The following is a 26859-nucleotide window of genomic DNA, read 5'->3' as shown; positions in this document are numbered from 1 at the left end:
GTGACATGGTGAAGAGGTTTTTAAGACTTTGATTGTTGTAGGTCCAGTTACAGAACCACAGTAACATTTCAAATTAGCTTGCTTTATCGCTTAATAAAAAAAACGAAGGGCTCTTTGGCGAAGAGTTTTGCTTAAATTAAGGTGAGGAGCAGCACATACATTTACTAAACTGCAGTTTAAGTACACTTTAAGTGGTTCTTTTATAGCTGTATTCCCGATTATAAAAAGGTGTTGTCTTCGGCTACAGTTTCAGCCCTTCATTTGCCTGCACATTGAGTTGAGATATGTACAGATGTCCAATCCAGGAAGCCATTTCAAGTCATCATATGCAGGGGGAATAAACTGACCATGCTCCATCCATTCATCAAGGGCTGTGGCGGGAACTTTTCCATCTCTAATTAGCTGCATAAAGGGGGCGAGGATAAGCTCCGTTAAAGTAAGTTTTTTTGGGGTTTTTTTTTTTTTAAGACCACACCAGTAAAAGAGCAGGAACAGGATTTTTGGCCAAATGAGATACAGTTGGCTCTGAGGCAGAGTGGATAGGTGTGGCAGGGGTGGGGGTGGGGGTGGGGGTGTGGGATGGTCACATTTTGGGGCACGTGTGCCGTGTGCCCCTGCAGAGTCTGCACCTGTCTGGGGCGTTAGGCTCAATCTGGCCTGAGGATTTACGCCAGGGCCAGGCCTGAAAGAAAACGGACTCCTCCTTCCCCTCCTTCGCCCCCTCCCTCCCCTCTCCCCCCCGGGCTCCTGGACCACTGACCCACACCCAGCAAGTGGGTCAGAGGGACAGCACTTCATCAGCCGTTCTGCTGGCTCTGTCGGTTCGGGAAGCAGCCCCCCGACGTTTCCCCTGCGCAAGCACTTCCTGCGTCTGAGTGCTCCGGGAGGCAGCCAGCGCAGCGTTTCATCTCCGCTAAGAGCAGGCCATAAATCTCAGGCCTGCGACGCTACGACGCACCTACGAAGGGGAGGACTGGGCCTGCTGTCGGTAGCCGTCGACAGTAAATCTTTTGTTTCCCCCCCCCCACCGTGAAAAACTAAACCTTGGGTCACCTTTGCTCAAATCGAACTAATCTAGGGGATCTCTGGTGGCGTATCCAGGGAAAGCGCGGGCTTCTGGAGCAGCGATATCCTGACGCCGCCATCTGCTGCCGGGAATCCGGTGGGACGACTGCAGATTTTGGCCGCGGCTTTGCCGAGGGAGAGCCGGCGGCGGGTTCTCCGCCGCGTCGCGCGGTAAGGATTCCTCTGGTGGGCGGAGAGGTTGCAGCCAGTCCGCAGGAACTGCGCAGGCAGAGTGCTGCGCTGACGCAGTAGCTGCGCGGCTCAGATGATGGAGGGCAGAGGCAGCGCCTGGCAGAACATTCTGGAGAAAGTACGCTCTAGTCTGTGGCTTCCTTACTCAAGAGGAGAACACTGCAGACTGTCAGATAGCCTTAGAATTCCCTGGCATTTCAAATTGGAAAATAAATAAAAATTGGGGGAACAAAGCGGCTTGTAAAATATTAACCAAATCTTATTTAGTGGTGTACCCTTTGAAGATGGAAATGGTCACCGACCTTCTTGCAAATTACAACCCCCAAGTGTACTAAAAGCATTGAAATAAAATGAATAAGGAGGATTCTGACACTCATGTCTACAGTGCTAAACTGAAACTGCGGCAGCGGTCACAATGCGGCCAGGTTTATAAAACCCATACTCAACCACGACTCCAAGTCTGGAAAAAGGCTTTTGCACATCCTCTGAATTATGACCATCCATAATTTAATATCTTTATGGAAATCCACAGTATGTACTGATGCTCTGGCTCAGCCTATGATATGGCAATTGTATTGTGTTTATTTTATTGGTCTCTCTACGGTGCTGCGACTGGGTTCACTTTTTATTGCTTTAGCCACCGAAGGGACTGCAGATGAAAACTAGTTTTAACTACGGCCTTGCATCGAAAAACTTGTATTTTTACAATTTGTAATGAACACAAAAAACATTCAAATTAAATAAGCAGACAAATTCATTAAATCTCGCGTTCGCGCTCCAGGCAGTAGAGAGAGGGAGAGATGAAAATCTGGTTCGGAGGAGGGATGCAGAGCGTGGCGAGGAACATGGAGGCAGAAGCTGGGCATAGGCGGAGATGAGCGAAGCAGGGAGGCGAAGCACTGGAGGCGAATCAGGGAGGCGAAGCACTGGAGGCGAAGCAGGGAGGCGAAGCACTGGAGGCGAAGCAGGGAGGCGAAGCACTGGAGGCGAAGCAGGGAGGCGAAGCACTGGAGGCGAAGCAGGGAGGCGAAGCACTGGAGGAGAAGCAGGGTCCCGTCTGCCCCTGGAGAGCCGCAGCCCGGCGGGCCATCAGACGCCGCCGATATGCAGCTGCGCCTCCACACAGTCGCGCCCATTCATGGGCTCCGCGCCGCGTGCTAATTTCACGCCCCGTTCCAAAATCTGTCCTCGGCGCGGCTTAGCAGCCGGTGCCCATCGCCGTCTCCTCGTGCGCAGAAAAAAGGGGGCCTTTTGAACCGCTTCCCTGGATGAGGGGCTTGTGTTCCAACAGCCGTGCCCAGAGAGAGGCACTCAGAGGAACATACTGATGCAGAAAGATGGCCCTACCCCCATCCCTCCGCTCTCCACCTTCTGCCCGGAGCCTCAACCAGCCTCAGCCTGGGGCCTCCTGTGCTTTCAAACGCTTTTAATTGCAGCGTTCAACAGCGTCCTTTGGGTCCAAACGACTCCCGCTCCTTTCAGCGGTGGAAGCGCTGTCCTCCGAGGGCTTCATGGCGACATGCCTGGGACTCGCAAAGCCTCCCCTCAAGCTTCGGAGGAAAAAACAATGAAAAACATCCCATTACTTCAGAAAATTTCCACAGCTTCCATTGTGCCTTTTGAGAACTCCGAAATGCACGTGGCCAATCAGGGAGCAGTTTGCGCCCGACTGGACGAGCCAAAATACGAAGCCAATTCGTGTCCTGCGAGAGGGACGCCGGGATCTTCCGCCTTTCCGCGTCCTGTCTTCTCTTGACGCCATGGAGGAAGCGGCGGCTTTGATGTGCAGGAGCGAGGCTCCCCTCGAGACGCCGCCGTCTCCTCTGCGTCTGCTTCACGGCGCGCCTCCTCAACGGCCCGCTGAACTCTGGGAAACCGGTTTGAGACGAGGGGGAGATCTCCACCATTCATCACTGTCCTCTGTGCCCACAGGTACTCCCTTGATCTCCTATGCACTTCTTTCAGCGCGTGTCCAGTAGAGCAATGCAGAGAGAGCTACTGAACTGCTGTGGAAGGCCACCTGGCACATGGTGCAAGTACTTTAAGGGACAACATTGAAAAGTGCTCAAGTTTTAAAATCATTTTTCCAGAACAGCGCAAAGGTCCATCACGGGCTCCTGAACAGGTAGATTCGGTTAATTAGATCACTGTACAAGCAGCAGCTGCGTTAACAGCCAGCCAGCCTATGTTTAGTGCAGCTGCACTGGGAGAGGAAGGGTGCTGTTCTGCCTGGAGCACCTTTACTGATTACGACATGCTTAGTTGTGTTCAATGCCTCCCACTGAACACAACTTTTAAAAATGCCTTCATTAGAAAGCTATCGGGACAAAGCTTGCTTGAATACCAGCAGAGTAACATACATTTTGTAGCACTAACCAACAAATGACAGGGCAATAAATTGCTATCTACCTGTACATTACTTATTGTGTCATAATGGCATTGTAAGGTACTCCACATTGGAGTACCTGCCAAACAGTAAAAGTATTCAGGATTAAGTTCACAAAAGGGTCAACCTGAAATTACACCCAATTTAGGGTGACACCAGTACTACTTTGGGTAGGGACTGTTCCATGCTCAGGGACCTTAAATGACATATTAAAATGACATATTACCACTGTCAAACTAAACAATTAGATTACATTTACCTGAACAAGCTAGGTAGTGAGAACTTTAACAAGGTGCTCTTGTGTTGTATGGATGAGGTTACTCTGGTGATCACACTGACTGAAGTAACTGTTTCTAAGCTTTGCAACTGCAGTGCTACACCAATGCCTTATTAAGGGAGGAAAATACCAAACAGACTTTAAATCTCTTGAGGAACTTTGGCAAGGTGACATACTGTGTAGCAACAACGGCTTAGCTTCAGCTCCTAAAAGTTTTGTTTGTGAACAAATGGCACAAAATTGAGCTTTTAAATTGTGGCTGACCAAATTCATACCCCGGCAGGGTAAGAAACTGGCAAGTGAAAAGATGGAAATAACACCGAGCCGGGCCTTCACGCAAGAATGGAAAAAGTCGCGTGGCAACAGCGGGGGAGGTGGAGAAGACACCGTTGGCTGCGGCGAAACGCGGCCGCTTCGTTTATTAAACCTGTGAAAATAGCCCACTGGCGTGGAAGACATGTAAGGCAAGAACCAAGGAAAACAAACCGCGAGGAGAAGACGCACGGTTCAGACACAAATGAAGAACAGAACCGCGTGGAGAAAATACAGAACTCGTACGCAACCAAAGAACACAGAACCCTGGGACGCGATCCAGAATACAGACAGGAAGAGAGAAGAACTAAGGCCAAAAGAAGACGGGACGCTGGGAAACGAGGTAAAGCGAGGCGAAACTTGGGAGGGCGCTGCGGCGAAGCCCACGGGACGCGGTTAAAAACGAACGGGAAGCGACGGGGTCGACCGCGCGTCTCACCTGGTGGGCGCTCAGGTTCTGAGGCGGCAGGGACAGCGGGGCCTGGGCCGAGGGCGGGGCCTGTGCCTTGCTGTCCGGCTGCGCGGTGTGCGCGGTATGCTTGTTCTCCGCCGGCTGCGCCTGCGCCTTGATCTCCGGCGGCTCCTGCTTCACCAGCAGGTCCTTCCTCAGCTGCTCCACGACCTTTTTCTGGAAGAGGGAGACGCAGGCTGCGTTACTACACTTCCGTGCACACTGCACACATGCACCATTTCGTTCCACCCACCACTCGCTTTTTATGCAGAACCCTTCGCAGAGAAACAAACACAGCGCTGCACTGCAGAAGGCAGCATATATCAGAAATGCCGTCCTCAGACCAGATTACTGGAAACACTGGTGACCACATAAATCCAAGACTCACAAAAGAACAAAAGCTAAAAACTATTGGAATGCATTGCTTAAAGAGTAAATGGTCTGTTATTCCAAAAAGAAGGAAGAAAAAAAAAAAGAAAATTCAAGCATCATATAACAATGACATTTAAACAGAAAATGGTTTCATTGTATACAGTCCTTGGCAACACCAAGTATAAAAACTACTATTATTTGCAGACAGATGAGGGAACAGAGGGTGCAATTAACAAATCAACAGATGACAAAAAGAAAGTAATGAAATTAAATGAATGTATACATGCATTCTAAAACTTTGAGTGATGCGAGAGGAATGTACTGCATGAATTTCCCTGTAGGGCGGAGCGTAGACTCACTTATGCTTCAGAGGAAACATCAAAGGCCTCACACAGAGCGTAACCTAGCAACCTGACAAATGTCACCTTCACATTCCGCTACTACTTGGTATTACTGCCATTACAGTTTAAATAAATACAAGGTAACCTTGGGGGCGAAAACAAAAAACTGGGCAGGGGGGAAAGAAAACAACAACATAAGCTTTTCTGGATTCCCCTTGTGCAAATAATAAAGTCCCTGGCCATCAGAAGCCAAAAGGTTTAGCATCTCATAGTCATACTAGAAGAGGACTCCACCCCTTTATTAAACTCTGCTATGAGCACAGCAAAATAAGCAATGCCTTCTCTTCTCATTAAACTAGTCCTCTAATCCACATATTGTTTAAGACGTCTGATTGTAGCTTCATAATTTACCAAGAATGTTACATTACATCATTTTGTAAGGTCATGGAAAGATTTAAGAAGACATCAAAAGAGGAGAGGGTATTCTGAGAGAGAACTGCAAATGTGAACATGTCCAGCTGTGATATTTTTCAGGAAGAAAAGCTCAACACTGTGGGGAACAACTGGGTCATAGAAAGATATTCTTGGGAGATAAAATAGGGAAGACTAAATTGGATTCTTGGCATTTTGCAAAGTAGTATATTCACAATGAACAACATCCCTGATGTGACAAAAAGTTAACAGCCCTGACAGAGAATCACTTCATCTTTAAAATGCTGTCAGCTACAGTATACCATCACCTTCAGCTACCAGCAAGGTCAAGACATTACACACACGCGCACGTACACACACATACACACACTCGCGCACACACACAACCAAAGACACGTAGCCGCCGTTCAAGAAGCGCAAATATCGTCGAAATTAAACAAAACCGTGAAATTGTACGGTGTAAGTTTCTGACACTGTAGCACAATTGTTCTCGTAAAACAACCAGGAACGCGATTCTAATCTTTGACTTTAAGCTCCCTTTAATAGACTATAAATGCATAACAACGCAGGCGAGGCAGAATCCCAGCCACAGTTGGGCAGGAGTTGGCGTGGGGGAGGGGAGTATAGTGGAGGAGAAAACGGAGAAAACTGCACCTGCCTCCATTTCACCCAGTAAATAGTCTATGTTGGAGGCCTTAAAGGAAAAAAGCAATTACCAAGCACAAAAGCGACGATGGAGCCCTTTCTCCCTTTCCAAAGACGACGGAAAATAAAATCCACACTGCAAGAATCCGGAGAAAAAAGACAAGCAAGCTAGCTTATTTTGTTGAACAAAAACTCCAGTGGAATATTTCTGTAGATAGTAAAAGGGAGGTGGGGAGGGGTATTGGGCAGAGCGGCCACGGCCATCTGGCTACACAAGAGAATCCACCAATCACAAGTAGCTGTGTGAGAGTGAGGGATAAGCATCGCTACCCCTGTGGGTTTGAACGTGGAGGCAAATACAACCCATTTCTAGAGTGCAAAGCGCCCAGTTAGAGAAGCCAGCGCTAACTAAAACCATCCGCAACGCGAGAGAATGGAACTCGGTGATCTACTTGATAAATCTACCTACTTTTTTTTTTCTCTGCTGGGTGTAGCCAACCAACCTTTCTCCTAGATTTTATATTATTTCTCTTAGAAGCTGTGCACTTAATCGCGCGTTTTGCGTTTGACAGTTACATTTACAAAGGACGGTCTAAGACACAATTTATGAATTATAGGAGTCAAAGCAATACCGCTTTTTAATTTCTACGAACCGCTGACAAACAGTACCAAGTTTAGCTTTTGTAGCTTATGATGTAAATAGAGACATTCTTGTGGCACAATTGCGTGGGGACAGCGGAAATCGTTCGAGACTAGCAGTCGAGTCCTTTTGACATCCAAGCGTACCACTGCCTCCCATCGGCTCACAGAAAAAGGCACTTAATAAACTGAACACATCCTTTTGTTATTGACAGACTGTGTTATAGCGTCGTAAACATCTCGGGCAAAGGGAGTTAAACGTTGCGAAAGACTACTCTTTCAACAAGTATCATCATGTAAAGTACAGCCTATTCCGGATTTATAAGGACGACAATGACATACACAACCAACATTTTCCACAGCCATCAGAATTCTAAAAAGTCGGGTTTAAAATGGTTTACTATTGTTTATATTTAAACACAGTTACAACTAGAAAATTACTAAATAAAGACAGTAGGCTATAAACCCATCTATAAACGACTACTTATTCAGAGAAATATGGGCCAAATAATGGCCGGAATAGAACAATATCTGACGTCACTCTCGATATATTGTTGCGAATGCTGTCTGATTGTTCAGTTTAGCAGTAGCCTAGGTAGTGATGTACGACTCCGACTCTATCGTTCAGAATCGCTGGAGTCGACTCCTCGACTCCCATTAAATTAAACTAAATTAAATTAAAATGCATCGAATTTCTATTGCTGAAATTTATGTTGAAATTGTACATTGTCCCTGTCAAATAAATTGAATAAATAAAGAAACCCCTATTTTTCTTCTGGGATTCTTCTCCGCATCCCAGATTCTCAGTAGCCTACGCAGTTCACGCTACCTAGTCACTAAAACACGGGGAAAAGTGTTTTTTAGGGTTATATGATAAAGCGAATTTTCCAAAAAGGAAGCTATTTGGAATTTCTTAGGTTTCCAGTACGGATCTAAAACAGGCCTTTAGCTACCACACCTTTTAACGGATGATCACTCTCAACCCGCTTTCCTGTTTACTTAGCCTTGATTCACTCAACAACCAATGAATACCAATTTATTTTGAGATAGCATTATTGTTCTTTGAATCATAAACTTGTGAAGTAGGCCATTTCCTGCATTCACATTTATGACGTAAAATAAAATGGCAATATATCATATGAAGATTCCGCAGTTTAAATGCCCATGAAACAGCACAGATTTTCATAAATTGGTTTTCTATCCTGAATTTTGTATTGCGCTCATTGTTGGTTTGATACACTTCTAGGTTTTCCTCTTTAAATGTCTAATGTATAAATATTTATAAATAATTTTGGCTATGTGCCATCCTAAAATTAATTACATTCTGTAACATAATGAGAAGAAAACATTAGAACGTGGAATACAATTCCGAGAAAGCGTTGGAATTTTTGTTGCCCATTATTCAGATTGTTACCATTGACTAACAATCTCACGTTAGTCATCTCTTTGCCATTGTCATTTCTTTATCATTATATTCTAGTCTACATATTCACCTTGATTATTCAGAAAATTAATTGTTTGATTGTTAATCAAAAAAAAATAAAATAAAATAAAATAAATATATAGGAACAGCTAGGTTAAGGGTAGTGTTTAAATTAAAGGTAATGCTTTACGCCTCCTATTTCCAGTGCTCTGGCCACCACTACATATACTACACAAATTAATGACACAAAGAAAATACTATATATGCTATATATAAAACACATATTTATTGATATGTTATTCAGTTCATTTCTTCATTGAAATAATAATAATAATAATAATAGATAAATAAAAACAGGTTAAGAGTTATCATCCTTGAAAACTTCAGAGTTATCCTTCAAAAGCTAAGTTAGGTAGCTACATCCCACAGTATGCCACTGTTGCACTTGCCTTAACACTGTGTGCTGCCTACCACTAAGCCATATACTTATATGGGCATAAAGTCCGGCCAAGTCGGGGTCATCCACTAAGTGTGTGAGATACAGTGACTCAGCAGTGATGCAAATTGTCCCCGACTCATCCACAAAATATTAAAATCTTGTCCAAATAACACATTAAGAAATCGGTACATGGGGAGACATTACACAAAGAAAAAACACCTATTGCGAATACATTTTCCTGTGGGGAAAAAATGACTGGCTTCATATTTTGACCGTACTGTTACCATTGACTTACATGGAAATGGGTGGTTGAAACACCTATACTGTAGCCAACTGCACTGACGCTAGTGAGCAATGTCTCTCAACAAGACAGGAAAATTCAAAAAACAACACCCCTGATGTAAACAAAATATGGCGATCGGTCTGTGGTTATGACCATAGAAGGTGCAACAAAGACCATGAATAGAACAACATCGTATTTCATGGCTTGCACAGCTACACATTTAGAATGTAGCCAGGACATTCACGTGCCGTGGATGCACCAAACGTTAATGCATGTTTCAATGCCAAAAGAACCCTCAGCATGGCCTCCAGTGCCTTCCAAAATAAATCAAAAATTCTCCTCACCGGCCTGCACCAGACTTGATGTTTGATTTGAGAAACTGGTGTGTGACCACAAATTAGGTCTCAACTAGTTTGATAAAGATAATATATCTGCGTTACTCGTATGACATTGAGACCGCAGCTGGATATTTTGAACACAGCAGGTGACCAAGGGACTGTCATTTTCTAAATTGGTTACAATTAAATAAATAGCCTACTGTAGCGAGATGACCAACTGCAGTAGCTGGCTTTTAAAACAACTCTGCTCGACTTTCCTTCCCAACATAACTGGACGGATGGCATGCCTGCCATCCCAATTAGTTCCCCCCAATTATGACCAACAAATATCCAATGAAGAGTATATATATAATAGAACAAAACTGGTCTAATTGAAGGCAGTATATCATTTTCAGGACACGGTTGGTTGTGGTTACGATTATTTTGAGTGCCCCGGAAAAAGACATTCAGAGAACATCTACAGTAGTTTCACATCCTCGTCATTGCTGAGAACCTCTGCTGTTTTGCTAACAGAATTCAGGCACAGGATCCATTAGGCTACTCTGAACACAGGCCTATTCAATCTGTGGGTAAAAATACACGCATTCATGGTGTTGCAACTACAAGTTATACTTTGACTGGCAGTTCTAAAGTTGGAGACAGCAGACAGGTGTTTTTCACCAGGAGCTCAAAAACTTCACAACAGCCTGACTACAAATGAAACAAGCCGTCTTTTTATACTGTCGCATGCACAGAGCTAGCACAGCATAACGCATGTGGGCTCGAGTCTGTAATGTAGCAGATACAGTACTGAAAAATTCAGACAATGCACAGGAGGACAGAAATAGAACACAGAAATGGCACAGAGACAAACAGACACATAGACACACACCCACACCCACACACAGGCGCTTACCTTATATCACACATATACAGATACAGGCTTCACAGTAGGGGATTCACAGTTTGCAGCTTGGCACCATATTCTTCATTACTGAACTACAAAAAACGATAATGCGCTTTCTTTCCTTGGAAAGGGAAACGGACACCTGTTTGTTCCCAATGCCACCTGCATCCATTTTACTGGCGAAGTCCTCACACCCCCAGCACGCAGCCCCTCCATGCACATAGCACCAGGGCACCTTATCTTATTCATTTATCAACAAGATTGCATCATGAGACTGACCCACAGGGGGCGCTGTTTTAACAGTCGGAGGCAGATACTGGCATTACCTGCCCCAAGTCAAGACTTCTGAAATGAGTCACGGATAGAGGGGGGGGGAAGTTCACTCATAAAACCGTGACCTATCTTTGTGATTACACTGTTTTTTGTTGCTTGGCATGATTGCAAGTTCAGTGCGACACATTTTTTTTCACAGGCCTTTCATGTAAAATCCACATGCAGTAAACCCTACTACACAAGAATACACCACAGTGAATGCTTCACCCACAGGAAATCTCTCAATCCAGCACATAATTGGTTTGAGTCCCCAAAGCGAAAGGCTACAGGCCGGCGTGTCCAAATTACACCCGGCTCGCCGGCTCAGTCAACGCCGGGGGTCGGGGAACACTGAGGCGGCAGTTCAAACTGGGCCGCTCTCGGCTCCACGCCGGCCTGGGAAATTTCTGTGGTATGCAAGTGCTGTTTGGCTTCACCCAGCCACTAGGCCAACATCACTGCCTTGCCTGAAAACAAAGGAGTGGGCTGAAATTATACAGTCAGTTAATCCTCTTATGAGGTCAGAGAGTGGATCAAACAGTGGGATGCGGGGAAAGGAAAAAAAAAAAAAGAAGAAGCAGAATCACAGCAGACAGACGCGCTCGGCCCCGCCCCCACAGAAAAGCTGCTTGTGTGGAAATGTTACATTTGCCAGATTTGCCACAGGAAAACTGTTGACGGCGTGGGGATAATCATTTCCCTGGTTTTCCGACACAGATTTGCTCAGAAATAGGCTACTTTTAAAAGTTTTTGTACACTTCACATTGAAAACGCTTAGGTTTTTTTTTTTTTACACATATCTTTGGAAAATATACCATATTGTTTCCAAATCAGGAATAAAAAAAACAAAACAAATTTGAGTCAGTCCACTAGCGCATTTTGAAAACCAAACTACCGTTCTGTACAAAAGTAGGGCCCAACTCTTGTCTAACTCTTCAGACTGTATGAGAGGCACGTGTGCGAGGGGAGGGGGGGCGTTCTTCAGAGCTCGGGAGAAAGGGATGAGGTAGCCCTGGGGAAATACTGCCTAAGGGCTAACCTTGAACAGAAATGCTCCCAGCTGTTTGCTCGCCACATTTTACAAAGCCTGAGGATTGGCTCGTAATCCCTTTGCACTTGCTCAGTGCTTAGAGGACAGAAGGGAGGTGATGCAATATAAATTTTGAACATCCATGTATTGAAAAGTTAGATTCATAGCACTTCAGTGCAGGGCTTGTTTGGGAGGGGAAGAGGAATAGCATTTATGCCATATTAAAGGATGTACATTTGCACTTTAGAAGGGGAAGAAAAGTCTCGAACCCCTGTTAAAACGGTTTTCATTTTCTTTCAAATTCTGCTCTGCATTCCAAAACGGTTTCCATTTTGTTTCCATTGAGCGCAGTGAACATTATCCGGGAACATCAGAGAAAAATATGTCAGTTCCACCACACTTTGGCATGATCACTATTAATCACCACCTTGTTGAAAGTTCTCTCCCATCAACAATATAACAGCAACAACATTTTTAGTCCCAGGTCTTTAGTAGCACTTTGTGAGTCGTCACGTGTTTGGGGACTATGGGCTGGGCAAGGTGTGCGGAATCCATTTGGTTTGTGGGCCTCACCCATCTCTGCAGCACTAACCAGGAGTGAATTCTGACTTTACAAGGGAACAAGTTCTGAGCGAGGCGGGAGTGTGTTTTTAGTGCTCTTCAGACAGCCCTGACTTGTTTAGCACCTCCCTCCGGTGGTACCGCACAATGGCTTTCCCCATTGCACATCTGTTCTGGGACAGCTGGCGCCCCGAATTATGCAGATAGCTCCTGAATGACAACACTCCTGGGGCACAGTAGGCAGCATACCGCTTTACTCGACAAAGATTTCACTTCGCCGCCTTTTTCCACACTTCAGAAATGCCACACAACCGCGTCTCTGGACATCTTCACGCTCGTCGTATTAAATTCGATGTTTGCAATAACTTTGGAAAGGTTCAGGAGTCATCTCAACAACATATAGGACTGCAATACATAAATGCGGGTAGGAAATTAAACCACTGAAGTCATGCCAATTCCTCCCCCCCCCATCCCTTCTACCCACCCACCCAAACACCCACTCCTCCCTACTTACAACCTACTTACAACCTACTTACGAAATCTGACCCACTCTCCAGAAACTACAGACATCAATACTGATGTGAGCCGAGAACAGAGCAGCTCACTGAATTCCTCTTACTTCCAGTTTTCAGCATTCAGCAAGAAATTACTGAAGATTAACATGTTCTAAGTACAGAATGGACCCCAGTTAGCCAACAGATTAGCCTAGACCATGTGATGCCTCTTAGTCCCAGGGTAACTTGTATCCCCCTTCTTCAAAAATGCTTGGTGACATACATCCCATCTGTAAGTGCAGCGTTGATCTTCTGACCCCCAACACTTCCCATGATGCAGTGCAGTTCTTCCCCTCAGAGAGCACACACATACAAGGAAACCCTCTCAGCTGCCATGTCCATACCACTGGCCCTTCTTACTCTTGAAACAAATAGCCTACACCCACATGCTCACCAGTGGAAGAACTAACCACAAAGCCTCTGAACTCCATTTACCATTCAAAAGAGATTCATGGTGTCTCTACGAGTGAAAACTTCACTTTTAAATCTACCGAAACCCTGTAATGTTAGGTTCAACATTTACTCAGTACTATTTAAAGGTCCTGGACTCATTTTAATGCTTGAGGGTTGTTCTCTTCATGTTACTCATTTCGCAGATCAGTCCAACAAGCCTGAGCATGAATATTCTGATTATTCACGATTCTCCTCTTGGAAGAGATTTGTATTTTTTTTTTTTTTAACTTCCAGACATCTTGTATCATTTGCAGAATGTTTCAGCTGTAGAGAAGGGAAATTGGGGTAGATTATTTACATATGAGTCATATGCATGCCCTCCTCCAAATCTAAACTGCTGCCGTTGTTTACCCATTTCCCTACCAACCTCAAAGCCTTGACCTGGGAAGCGTGCGACTAACCTGCTTCCTGTGGGCCATCTCTTTGCCAGCTAGGAGTGCCCGGGCACTTGATGGAGGCAGCACAATGAGAGGACAGTTTATTATTCTCGTTAATTCAGTGCATTAACCTTTCAGCGAACCCAAGGACAATCCATTGAGCTCCACGCTGCCGGCCTATGATAAGAGCGAGCCGAGTCCGGGTCTGTAGAGCACCTCTCCTGTTCAGACGCTGCCATGCAGACGGGTCCACACAGACACACAACGCCCTCTCGATACATACTGAAGCTCGGTGAAGATACACACACGATATCTGGGGAGGGTATATATACACCTGAAGGGGAGCAGGTCCTGCCCATAAGTGTTATCCATGAGTTTTGCGCTCCAGGAGCATGATTCTCTCCAGCCAGACCTTCTGGCAGAACGTAAATTGACACAGATGGGCAGGCTCGGCTTGAATGAGCTGTCGCGGCGCGACCCGGTCCTATTTGACGGCTAACCGACCCGAAGGACGATCGTAAGCGAGCTTTGATCTCGGTTTTCACAGACAAACAGAAAGGCCGTTACTGGCACGGCGAGAGGAAGTGAGGTAAAAACGAGCCGAGGACAGGCACACAAAGCCAGCCGCGCTTCCTCTCCTCGCAGCGTGCGACCGTGTTCAAAATGTGATTCTACTCGACTGAATCTAATCTGCAGCTGAACTGCGCGTGACCTCGGCCACCGAAGCCACAGCGCGTGGGAGAGGCGTCACAGGTCCCCAGAAACTAAAAGTTTGGAGAGTATTCATTCAGCTCATTCTCTCCGACTGTCAAACAGCTTCAACACCAGCATAATGCAAAGCCATACCGGCGACCATGGACTTGTGAATGGCTTCCTACCCTTTTAAGAAAGAAATTGTAAGACTGAGATTACCAACACCAAGCACCTTGAAGAATATCACAACAGAGTTGAGAAAACGGTGAGAGTATAGCAGAATGAGATGCATATCTTGGTTCAAACATTGATATTCTGATAACCTTGTCATAGCAACAAAACGGTTTCAAAACAAAATAGATTGGTAAAAAAAAGGTCCTTTTCCTCCCATGAAAACTACACTGATTTGTCATAAAATGATCATGTCCCTTCTTATCCGTTAGACTCGATACAAAGCCCACCAGAAGGCAATTATAAAAACACGGCTTCTTCTTACAAGACTTTTAAAATACTGGAGTTTTACAGTGAAAAGGCTACAAAAAAAATCCAGAAGATTCCGGTGACTTCACCACCCTAGTCTGTGCATGAGCAACACAATATATATTCATTCAGATTTACAGCCTTATATTCCTAATTATTAGCACAGCTGTAATTTTAATGGAGCAATTTGAGCTCGCAGTGGTGCCCCAGCACGGATGTGAACCAACAGACCTGTCAGAGTGATTAGTGGGACACAGAGTTCATCTCTGTCAGAGGAGCGGGGGGTCCAGATTGAGAGGGGGCACATCTGGACCGTGAAGAGAGTGGCAGCCAGCGCACGTGGGAGGGTTTTGTTTGCGGTGGCATCGGCCCCTAGGGGAGGTCGGGCCAGCCTCCTTGTCACGCGTCCCGCCTCCCCCGTACGCCCAATCACCTGGCGGAGGAGAGGCAGGGGCGGGGCCCGCCGACTCCGGCAGCACACCATCCTACAGTTGTGATGCAGGCGCAGTAAGAGAGGAATGTGCTCTAGCGACCCTTCAGGAAGAATAAGGTCACGTATTTTACACGGGGAAAAAGTACGTTAAATGAACAGAAAGCGCACGATGACATCTCGAGTTGTGAGATCGGAGTGCATTACCTCATGGGCCAGCGTTAGGTGCGTGTGCTAGCTGTGTGTGTGTGTGTGTGTGTGTGAGAAAGAGGGCGTGCATCCTGTGTCTGTTCACAGGTTTGCGGTAAATCACACCGTGTGACACGCAGGCCATTGACAAAGCCCGCTCTTCCGTTAGGCCGCGCGGCGGGACTGCGTCCGTCACGCTGCAGCGCCTCAGCCCGCTCTTCCGTTAGGCCGCGCCCGGCCGCCCGCGAACCCGTCCGTCAGACGGCTTTCGCCTCATCGCGCGGGTTTGAGAGAAAGTATCAGAAATCTCATTTTCCGTACAGGTGGTCAGAGACGCACTCCGCGCTCGTTCATAAGCCCCCGACTAAAAAAAGAAGATGCGTACGGAGAGATGGATTGATGGAGAGAGAGAGAGCTGAATTGAAAGTAAGAGAAGGGGGGAAGGCGGAGCATACATTCACAGAAGCATTACCATAAAAGGAAGTTGCAAAGCACTTCACATAATGCAGCTCTCTTTATACAGTTTACACTGTACACAATTAACACTGACTCCATCTCAAACCACTATGAGTGAACTGAACACATGGGTACTTTACAATTTCGTTAAAGTCAATCATCCTTTTATTCAAAGGGATGACGTGCGTATTCAAAATCACATCCGAACCAGACCCCAATGAAAAGGTGGGATTTTGGACGCACACCTGCTCGGTTTAAGTAAGGCATTTGGTTTCAGGAAGACCCGTGAAGAGCACATATGTGTATAAGCGCGTATGAGCCCGCTTATGAATATTCACGAAGACGACCTGACGCCCCCCTGGCGACCCCACGCCCATGCCACCCGTTTCAGTTTTTGAAAGAAAGAAGCGTGCCCACGGACAGGGTAAGCACCTCTGCCAGACCGGGCAGCGGCGTTTGCAGCGGGTGACATCCGAAGGGGGACACGCCCACTCGGGGAATGATGACGGCCTCGGTGCTGAGTCCGGTAGAGCGTCAGCCTGAATTACGGCGGAGCGGCAGAGAGGGGCGGCCCCGCTGCGCCGGGGAGGCGAGCCGTCACAGGGAACCCGCTCCACGCATCAGGCGCCGCCACGCAGGTTATATCCGATTACTTCCACGTGAGTGTGCATCACAGCGAGTGAGTGAGTGAGTGAGTGAGCGTGTGCATGTGTGTATGTGAGAGAGAGAGACAGAGGGATTTAGATGGTAAATGGACTGCATTTATATAGCGCTTTTATCCAAAGCCAAAGCGCTTTACAATTGATGCCTCTCATTCGCCAGAGCAGTTAGCGGTTAGGTGTCTTGCTCAAGGACACTTCGACACGCCCAGGGCGGGGTTTGAACCAGCAACCTTCCGACTGCCAGCCAATCGGTCTTACCTCCTGAGCTGTCAGTATGTGTACTTGTGTTGTGCGTGTTTCAGATTCTCCATTTTCATTTTTTCATACTGAGAAACTGAGGTTCAGTCTGCCCCCCTCCCCACACCTCATATCTATTCACATTATTTAACCGTGCAAAGCAAATTTTGATCGTTTATTTACCAGAAACTTAAATGGTGTGAAAGGCCTGCAGAATTGTTCAGTACGGCATGTCACCTCACCCTTCTGTTCTGATTGTGCTCCCGGCACCCGCAAGTCAGAACTGCGTTTCGGGAACAAAGACAACACGCAAGTCAGAAAGAAAATGCACTGAGCTAATAAGCACTTGTGGAGCGTCAAGTCAGACTCCGATCAAATTTCAAAGCCCATTTTCAATAACTTTCACTCTGCGCTATTTTTAACACCACTCAGCGAATGCTTATTTCCATCTTTCCTGTGGAGCGCATTGTGGCTTTGCTTTAACAATCACGTGGCAGATACAGCGTTAATTGGATCACTCCATTTCATTCTCACAACTTGGGCTTGATATTATGATGTTGTCTGCAGGAGTCCTGTGCTGAATATGTAGCCTATTCTTACATGAAAAAGGCAGACATTTGAATGCGCAAGTAGATCTGCGCGCAATCCAAGGGCACGATCTTCCGCTACTTCAATTAGCGGCTCTTTGAGAAATTAATACGACTCCACCGAGAGGGCACACATACAGCACGCGTGCAATCACAAAGCATGAATCGCCTTCTAAAAACAGAGCTGTTGCCAAGAGAAACTGCACAAACCCATTGGTTCAGACACACAACATTTCTCAAGCGTATAGCTTCTCAAGGCTGGTTCCATACATATTAGTACAAAAGCTTTTTCAGCACATGATGTCTTAAACAGCTTCGAATAGCTTTGTGGGGAAAAAATGAAATACTAGATATGACACCAGCCATAACACATTCCTCCCCCCCCTACAGGGATTTTAAGGGCATCTTTTAAAACCACCGCTGCAGTGTACTGCAGGAGTGTGACCTGGATGAGGGGGGCTAACACACAAATTTTCCCAATGCCTGCAGACCCAAAGTTGACCTCTAGAGGGCACACTCCAGTCCTCTCTGCGACCGTTGCTGCGCCAGTCCTTCGGAGAGCTTGCCACATGCATGAGCACGCTGGTGTGCAAACATACACGTGCACGTGCGAGCAGCACTAAGAGACCAGGCCCTCTCGTCGGGCTCCAGGAACCCATTCCGAAAACAGCGCATCGCAACCCTTCAAAGTTCAGATGTCGGGATGCACTCTGTGACATATTGTGACTAGTTCAAAGAAGAAACGTGGGTCGAATGCATGTCAGCCCAAATATTACAAATTAAACAAACACTCTCCACATTGATCCCACCTTCCCACCTTCCATTGTCAAATTCTCTAATAAATATTTACATTCTTTTTCTATCAATATGCAGCAAATGTTTTGAACATCTGCAGATCAAAGATATCCTGAGGAAATAAAAGATAAATAACTGCTCTGGAGACGGATACACAACTCAAGGCCAGCAGAACCCTCGGTCCGGTCCAGCCAGCGTTCGGACCGTACGTGCGCCTTATTAGGACCGCGCGGCAGCCAGGGCGACCAGGACTCGATGGAGCCCCAGTCTGAGGCGCTCCGCATTGACGCGTGTGCAACCTTCGCACGAAAACAAGCCCAAGGGCTGAACACGCTGACGCCACACAGCAAATCAGCGCGCTCGTAACGAAGCGAATGAAAACACTGCACGCGCTGTATGGAGCACACTCTCCTTTCATGTTGTGTTTGAACGTTTCGGCCGACAAACCGTCGCAGTGCCTCTCGCCTTAAAGGAAACATTCGCTGTTCACGGCGTGACTCATTTCATAATTTATAAAACATAAAATAATTTCAAATTACATTGAGCTCTGCAGAACGCAGTTCCAGTCTGGCACTATAATGCAATTCTCATTAAGATTTTCACCTACATTTCATAGATGTCGTAGACGATGCTTGCAATAAACTCTGGGAGCTCTATTGACATGGTGAATTTCTGGACTGTCAGATACCTGCACATTTACTTTAAATTATAATGATAATGCAAAGAGCATGGATGCTGATTAGGGTTGCATCTCGAGACCCGGGATCACAGATACCCAGGATTCATATTCAGTCTGGTCTCCACAGATAATTATTCCTGGAAATGGAAGAAATCTCAATACGCGATGCATAGCTGACAAATAAACAGACACGATACGTTTGAAAAAACGGGTGCAAAATGTATTCTCCTAACGGACTACTTGAAACGTTTACGGATTTAAACGGCTGCGCGTTGGTTTTCCTGCACATGGGTTTGTGGATGAAATAGGCCGGTTCGATCTCATGAAAAATACAAACATGTCTACCTCGTCAGCGTGGAGAGATTCTGACAGAATAAGTGAAAGAATAAGCCATTCACAGAGGCAGCACAGCATGCAGTCCGAAGAGGCTGCCTAATATTTTTGGACTGGACTCACAGGGATTAAATTGGTATCGACCGTCTCATCCAAGTATGGGTAAAAAAGTGAATTTCTCAAAAAGTTAGACAATTCCTTAAAGTATTTTAGTCAGTGTACATTTTTTTGGGCACTTGCAATTTTTAACTAGGGTGCAGTAGGCTATTGGAATACATGATGAAAACTTTTTCTCATAACAGGCTAATGATAAAGTGCGTTTAATAACTGGATTTTTTATGACACTATTTAACCCCTCATTTTACAGGTTGTGATTCAAGTCACATTTCTGAAATAGGCTACACATGCCTATTTATCACCTGGCTGGTTGTGCCGAGTACAGTTAGTTTAATTTTCCAAAGAATATTTACCTTCTGATAGGCTTATAGTTTTTTGTGGAAATTACAATCCAGTCTCTAACTGTAGCTACTTGTGGCAGAAATGCTTATTACGCATTTATCCAACCGCAATAAAGCTTCTAAAACATTATTCCGGTTTGTACGGGAATCTCAGAATTCCCGGGAGGGCGCTCTAAATTCCCGGGAATTGAAAATCGTCCATATTCAGGAACAATGTCCAACCCTAATGCCGATGTACATATACTACATTTTTTGTATTAAGAGTTCTTCCCAACCATGTCGTGAGTAATTTGTCTAAATCCTTGGGAGTGTCACCTTGTCGAGCAGGTTAACACATGCATCGTACTGTGATTTTTCTGTACTATCCACAGCTATTAAAAATACATATTGTGCAAGGTATTTGTGTGAGATTTTCTTTAACAGAGAGGCTGTCCGAAGGCCTCAGTGTGACACAGGGCTAACGCTTCTGCAGCTGCGGCGAATACTTCACTTCTTTCTCTTCAGCTGCGACCGTCTCAAACCCATTTACCTCTCCTCCCTCCTCGCCTTCTGTCTAACCCCGCAGGCGAGAAGACGAGCGGAGCAATCTTTTCACCTATTTTTCAGTAAATATTAAAAACGCACCATCTGGGCGTGCGCCACAGTGAAAGTTAAATACAAAAATAAGACTCAGAGTAAATCACGCCAGCCATCCTACAACTAGCAACCACTCTCCATCTACCACCACCACCACACATTCACACAAATACAAATGCACACACAAACACGAGGACAATTGCTCCTATATGGTGTGGAAGGGTGTCAATTCAGTATAACTGTGAATTGGAACCTGCTAAACCTGCAAGACTTTCCCTTTGAAAGTCAAACAAATATGCCTATGCACAGTGACAATAAACAAAAAGCTATATACAATTAAAGCAAGCAGTTAAAAGAAAAAAACAAAACAATTTAAGCCAGGTAGCTCTATAAAAGCAGAGTCCCGCCTCTACTGGTTGATGTTGTACACAGAGAATCGACAGTGTGTGTGTGTGTGTGTGTGTGTGTGTGGGGGGGGGGGGCAATGTTCCAGGTTCAGCAAGCAAGACGCGCAGTCAGCACTCAGACGAGTTGTGGGGGGGTGGGGGGTAAAGGACCGGTGGCGGCTCCCGTTAAGCAAGCCTGCCCCTCACGAATGCACCTGGTGCTCTGCGTGGTCCGAGCGGAGCCAAAGAGACCGGAGGGTTCTCTCTCCTCCCCCCCACACCCCCCCATCCCCCTCTTTTCCTGAACGCTCTGCCGTATCTCGGAGGGAGGCGGCGCTTGATCTGCCGCCGGTCCCCTCCGGGGCGCTCCGGGTGTCGTTATCGCCGCGGAAACACGCGCCGCGTCGCGCCGGCTCCGCGTCTCCCGGCCCAACATGGCCGCCCGTGCGCGAAAAACCGCCGGCTCTCTCTCTCTCTCCCTTTTGTTTTTTTTTTTTTATCGCTCTCCTCCCCGTCTTCTGTTCTCCTTGAAGAGGAGCGCGTGGACGAAATGAAAGCGGCACGTATCGTGTGAGAATCATGCCTCTCTCGCCCCCACCCGATTCGCGCCCCACCCCCCACCCCCCACCCCCCTCTTCTCCTCTCCTCTCCCTTCACATCACCGAGAACATCTCCGGGGACATCAATGACTATGTGTCACGAAGCGCACCTTACAATGCCGTTTCAAAAGGGCAGAACGAGGGAAGAAGGGGGAGGGAGGGTCTCCTGCAAATAAAGCAGCTCTTTATATGTGCAGACACCCATCTCCCATCTCAGGGGGAAGAGGACAACAGATGGCAGGAGCGGCACACTCTGTGCTGAGCCGCGCGGCTCAACCGGCGCGGCTCGCGCGCTAAATGTCACGCTACGCGTCGCGGGGAAGACGCTAAATGACAAATTCATACGCCGTGGCGAGAGTCCCCTCCCTGCATATTTTATGCAAATGATAAAAGAGTGAGCCACTGGCGAAGGGTTTTTAGATCCAGATGAATAGGCTGTGCGCGAATATTTGCTTGCCTGTGTGTGTGTGTGTGTGTGTGTGTTCAGAGTAGTCACACTATTGATTTGGCAGCAACTACGGAGAATTCTCCAGTGAAGAGGAGCAGCTTTATAAAGTAGTTTAAGACCTGCTGATTCCGGCTTTCACCCCTTCCCGATTCCCTTTCCTTTTTTTCCATTCCTTAAATGAATAAATCACAGCCACCACATCTGGAGTGTGTCCCCCCTCCCCCCCGCCCTCCCCCCGCCCCTCCTTCTCCCCCTCCCCCCCTTCACCGGGGGGCCCCCCTCGGCAGAGAGCAGGAAGGTGGGGGTGTTTCGCCGCATCTGATTTCTCAGGTAGGCGGATTTCTCCCCCTGACAGAGCCCCGCTCCCCCCCCCTCGCGCTGACGGTATTTAAACGGTGCGCAGAGCCCTTGATTGAAATTCCTCTCACACTGCCTCCTGCCTCACAGACCTCTCTGGGCTGGAACTAAACCCATCACAGACACACATTAACACATTACAGCTCTCCGCTCTCTCCCTCAGTCTGAGCAGAGACACACCCCGCCTCAGCCGCTGTGTCACTGCCGCCACATACACACACGCACACATACACACACATACGTGTACACACACAAACACATACACACACGCACACGTACACACACACAAACACATACGTGTACACACACAAACACATACACACACATACGTGTACACACACAAACACATACACACACATACGTACACACACACAAACACATACACACACGCACACATACACACACACACACAAACACACACACAAACACATACACACACGCACACATACGTACACACACATACGTACACACACACAAACACATACACACACGCACACATACGTACACACACACAAACACATGCACACACGCACACATACACACACAAACACAGACACACAAATACACACACACAAACACACATACACACACATACGTGCACACACACACACAAACACATACACACACATACAGACACACAGACATAGAAACACACAGACACACACACACAAACACACATATGTACACACACACACAAACAAACACACACACACAAACACATACACACAAAAACAAACCCACACACAAACACACACAGACACACATACATAAACACACAGACACACACACAGAAACACACCGGTACACACACACACACACACACGTACAGGCATGCACACACTCACATAACACAAACACACAAACACACACACTAAGCGCACACACGCACACACACACACACACAAACACAAACACACAGCACGCAGCCCAGCTTCTATTGGGCGCAGGGGCACGTGCTGGATTTATTTCCCCAGCCCTGGTGGCAGAGGCGCTCTGCAGTCCCCTTTTTGTGAGGCTACCGTGCCGCTCCGCTCGCAGAGCTAATCAGCGCCCGGGGGGCGGCTGCTCCCGTGTTTTACACGCACCCTCCATGCTCTCCGAAGAATCCGGGACATCTTGATTATTTCACCATTTTAGGGCGCTTTTTTTTTTTTTTTTGAACTTGCATTCGCGACAGACCTTGAACGGGGCTTTTTGCTGGAGTCGACAGTAAAGAGCAGGGTCCTGCAGCGCATCGGGGGGGGGGGCGCGCCACGTTAAAGGGTCTTTGGCACACGTTTACCCGCAGTGGCAAACGCCAGGCGGGCAGGCGGGTGCCCCGGCAGAAGACAGAGAGAGAGAGAGTGAGAGAAAGAGAGAGAGAGCTTGCGTCTGAGTGCCTCTGTTCCCGCAGCCCGGAGAAAAACCTGCAGACAGGCGCACAGCACAGGGCTGCCTCTCCTCTCCCCGCCCCGCCGCTCCCACGCAGACGTCATCTTTTCAAATTCCGCCAGCGCAGAGAGGGGGCTTAGCGGCCTTTCAAAAGCCTCGCGCCGCCGCCGACTGACGCTCCGCGAATCCGCCCATCTTTAAAGTCGACGGGTCGGCGGGAGGCCCCAAACTGCCGGCCCAGTCCCCCCCCACCCCAAACAAAACAGGGTCCCGCGATGACTAGAGAGGCTCTGCAAATGTAAACAAAGAACCGACAGACGCAACAACGGACGGGAATTCTGACAGAATGCCAAACAACGCGGGCGAGCTTCGGTTGCCAGTTCTAAAAGTGAGGACGTCCCGGATCATCTTCTCGGCTGAAGGGAGATTTACGTCCCGGGAGTTTTAAGAGGGGCTTCTCTCGGAGCCAGGCGGGGGGCCGTAAATCAACCGGAAAGAGGGAATCGGCGCAGGCCTTTTCGCCGGAGAGTTCGCGCCCCGCCGCGAAGTCCGCGGGCTCCGGTGAAGGACCCGTATCGCCTTACGAGTGACAGGCGGTGACCGCACTTCACCCCGCACGCTGCCCGATGCGCTGGCCCGGCTCTCTCTCTCTCCCTCTCTCTCTCCCTCTCTCCCCCTCTCCCTCTCCACGGCGCCCTCGTTCGCCCCATCTTTTATGGCCCGTGTCATCATCGTCCTGATTATCGCCGCGGTAGTCATTCATCCAAGGGAGAGTCGCTGGGCCTAAACGCGCACAGGCACGCAGGCAGGCAGGCAGGCAGGGGCTGGTGCCGAACTCCCATTCCCAAACACCCCGTGTACGCTTAACGCACGGGCAGCGCAGCGTCGTAAAACAGCCAGCTCTCCTTCGCCGCTGACACCAGAACAAAATGATGGGGACGACATTTATGCTAAGCAAGACGCGGCCGATTTTAGCCGTCTTAGTCATCGTGATTCAACCCGTCCTCTCTCAACGCCCGGGAGAATAAAATGTGACAGGCGTTTTCTGCAAGGGAAAAAGAAAAAAGAAAAAAAAAAATGCAAATGCATGATGGGATGGGACTGGACATGGGCGGCTGTGGCCTGGTGCCTGGAAACGGACGGCCCAGTTTTGCAGGAGACAAACAGCCGTTTAGTATTTACGGCTTAGCCGGACCATTTCATTGGCTAATCGTGCTAATGATGCTAGCATAACAGATACTAAGGTATGCTCTGGCACTCGGGCCATGCTGTTCTTTGACATGCCACCCCCCCCCCCCCCCCGACCCCCCATTTACACTCCCAAGAGAACCAATCAGAACTTTCAAATGGGGAATGTTCAGAGTTTCCACTACCTTTTTCTGTCTTTCAGTCTGCTCTGAGGGGGAAAAACTGAAAATCAGCTGTTCTCCTGTAAGAAATGGGTCATGGATCAAACCTAGGCAGCGGATCTAACGAAGCTAAACCACCGGGAGAACCTTAACGACGGATGAACAAATTAAATCCGAGCCTTCCAGGCAACACGGAACAGACGCCAACTTTAATCACAATAGCGAAAGAGGGGGAAAATAATACAAATGACGACCCATAAAAAAAATAGCTCTTGCATGTCTTGCACAATCAGCGAGACAGAGAGAAAGATAGAGAGAGAGAAGGGAGTCTGCTGAAAACAGAGCTTTATGGGATTTTTTAAGGCAATGCACGCGCTGCAATGCGTTCCACCGCTACCGAAAGAGCATTTCAGCGGCAGCCGGGCGTCACTGCTTCATAAAATCACAACGCGTTTGAACAGAATGATCAGACAGCTGCTAGGTACCGCTACAGAGCACCAGAAGCCGCTAACGTTATTATTCATGCTATTATGCTGCAACCTGACGAGGCCCTAGTAAAAGCTCGCGCCCCGTTCTGCATTCAATCCCTCGAGGTGGCCATCAGCGCCGTGGTGACAGGGCCCTTTTCCTCATTCTTCGCGGAAGGCCAGGCCCGATTTCACAGCAGAGACTCTTTATTGAGAGAGAGAGAGAGAGTTGATGATACCGGCGGTCCCCTTCCTGAAGCTACGAAACCGCCGGGGTTGTAATTTTTGTTGACAGTGAATAATGGGAGGATTTTACAGCAACTAGGTCTCTGGGACGCCCGGCCTGTTGTTGCATCATTAAGGATAATCATTAATATTAATTAATGGCAGAGAGTGTGTGCTGAGCAGACGCGTGGCTACTGGAGCTGGAGAGGGGGGGCTGCGTGAGAACGGAGGGCAGGTAAGCAGGGTTAGTAAATTAGCCCCATGCTTCAGCAGGCTTGCCTGAGCATGAGAACAAAAGAAGCCCGCCCCATTACTCGGGGAACAAATTAATAGTTTTCAATTTGGGAAAGTGGCCAGGAGGGATGCTGCTCGCACGACAACCGCGATTCCGGCCTCCCTGCTTCCTGGACCCGCTCCTGAGAAAAACCCGCTATCCGGGGCGCTCCGTCACTGCCCAGTTTTCCCGCCTCTCCCGCCGGGCTTCTCGCGAGCTTCTGCCCCGAGCGCGGCTCCGTCCGGTTCCGTCCGGTTCCGTCCGGTTCCGTCCGATTCCGTCCGATTCCGTCGAAGCGGCGTCGCCGTAAAAATACGCAGCAAACGCCGACGCCCGCCTCCCCTCGTTTGTCTCTGTCAAGGTGGCGGAGCGGAGCAGGAGAGAATTCGTGCCAAAAGTGAAAATGCATAACACCCCCCCCTCAGCATTTACAAAAGTAATTTCAGGTTATCAGATTTTGAAAGTAGCCATTTTTCCCCTCAGACAGTAATTGTTACAAGCCTGAATGGAAAGGGGGGAAAACGAAAAAGAAATAAGCTCCAATTCAGCCCGCGCAGTCTGACTGGAATACCGTGTTGTGCAGTAAGAGTAAAAGCGCGGAGTCGTGGCCCGAAGGAAAAAAAAGGGCCTCATAAATGACAGAGCACCTCGCCGCAGCGGCGAGCTTCCCAATGAGCCAAAAAGCGCGAAGGCGAGAAAACATCGCGCTCTTTTAGCACCCGTATCTAACTCTCCTTCAGGGCAGTACGACTTCTCCCTGGATAATAAATAAACCCGCGGAATAAACTTTCTTAAACCCGCCTCTTCTGAAGCCGAGGCCCTCGGTGTGCCTCGCGAACACGCGTCTCTCTCCTCAGAGCGCGAGCGCGGCCGGCTGACGGCACGCTTTAATGCAGAATGTTCCCGGCACCCAGCGAGGAGGAAGTTGGCGGGCTGACAGAGCAGCGCACACAAAAGGAGAGCTTTAGTTCAACTGCCACAATTCAAATTCGTGCGCATGAACAAGAAATGGAATCTTGAGCTCCGACGCTCCGAGATCG

At 47.8% G+C, this 26859-nt stretch overlaps 1 protein-coding gene across 2 annotated transcripts in view; it reads right to left on the bottom strand.

Annotated features, from left to right (window-relative positions):
• Positions 1 to 26859, bottom strand: part of LOC135255313 (PHD finger protein 21A-like) — a 79781-nt gene that overhangs the window by 15903 nt on the left and 37019 nt on the right. For both annotated transcript variants that reach the window (XM_064336317.1, XM_064336316.1), the window contains exon 7: positions 4672 to 4860. In XM_064336317.1, coding sequence (XP_064192387.1) covers positions 4672 to 4860 — 189 coding nt within the window. The remainder of the gene's footprint in view (positions 1 to 4671; positions 4861 to 26859) is intronic.

Source organism: Anguilla rostrata, chromosome 5 (assembly GCF_018555375.3).
Source record: "Anguilla rostrata isolate EN2019 chromosome 5, ASM1855537v3, whole genome shotgun sequence".
Classification (NCBI taxonomy): Eukaryota; Metazoa; Chordata; class Actinopteri; order Anguilliformes; family Anguillidae; genus Anguilla; species Anguilla rostrata.
This window is presented reverse-complemented; position numbering and strand designations above follow the sequence as displayed.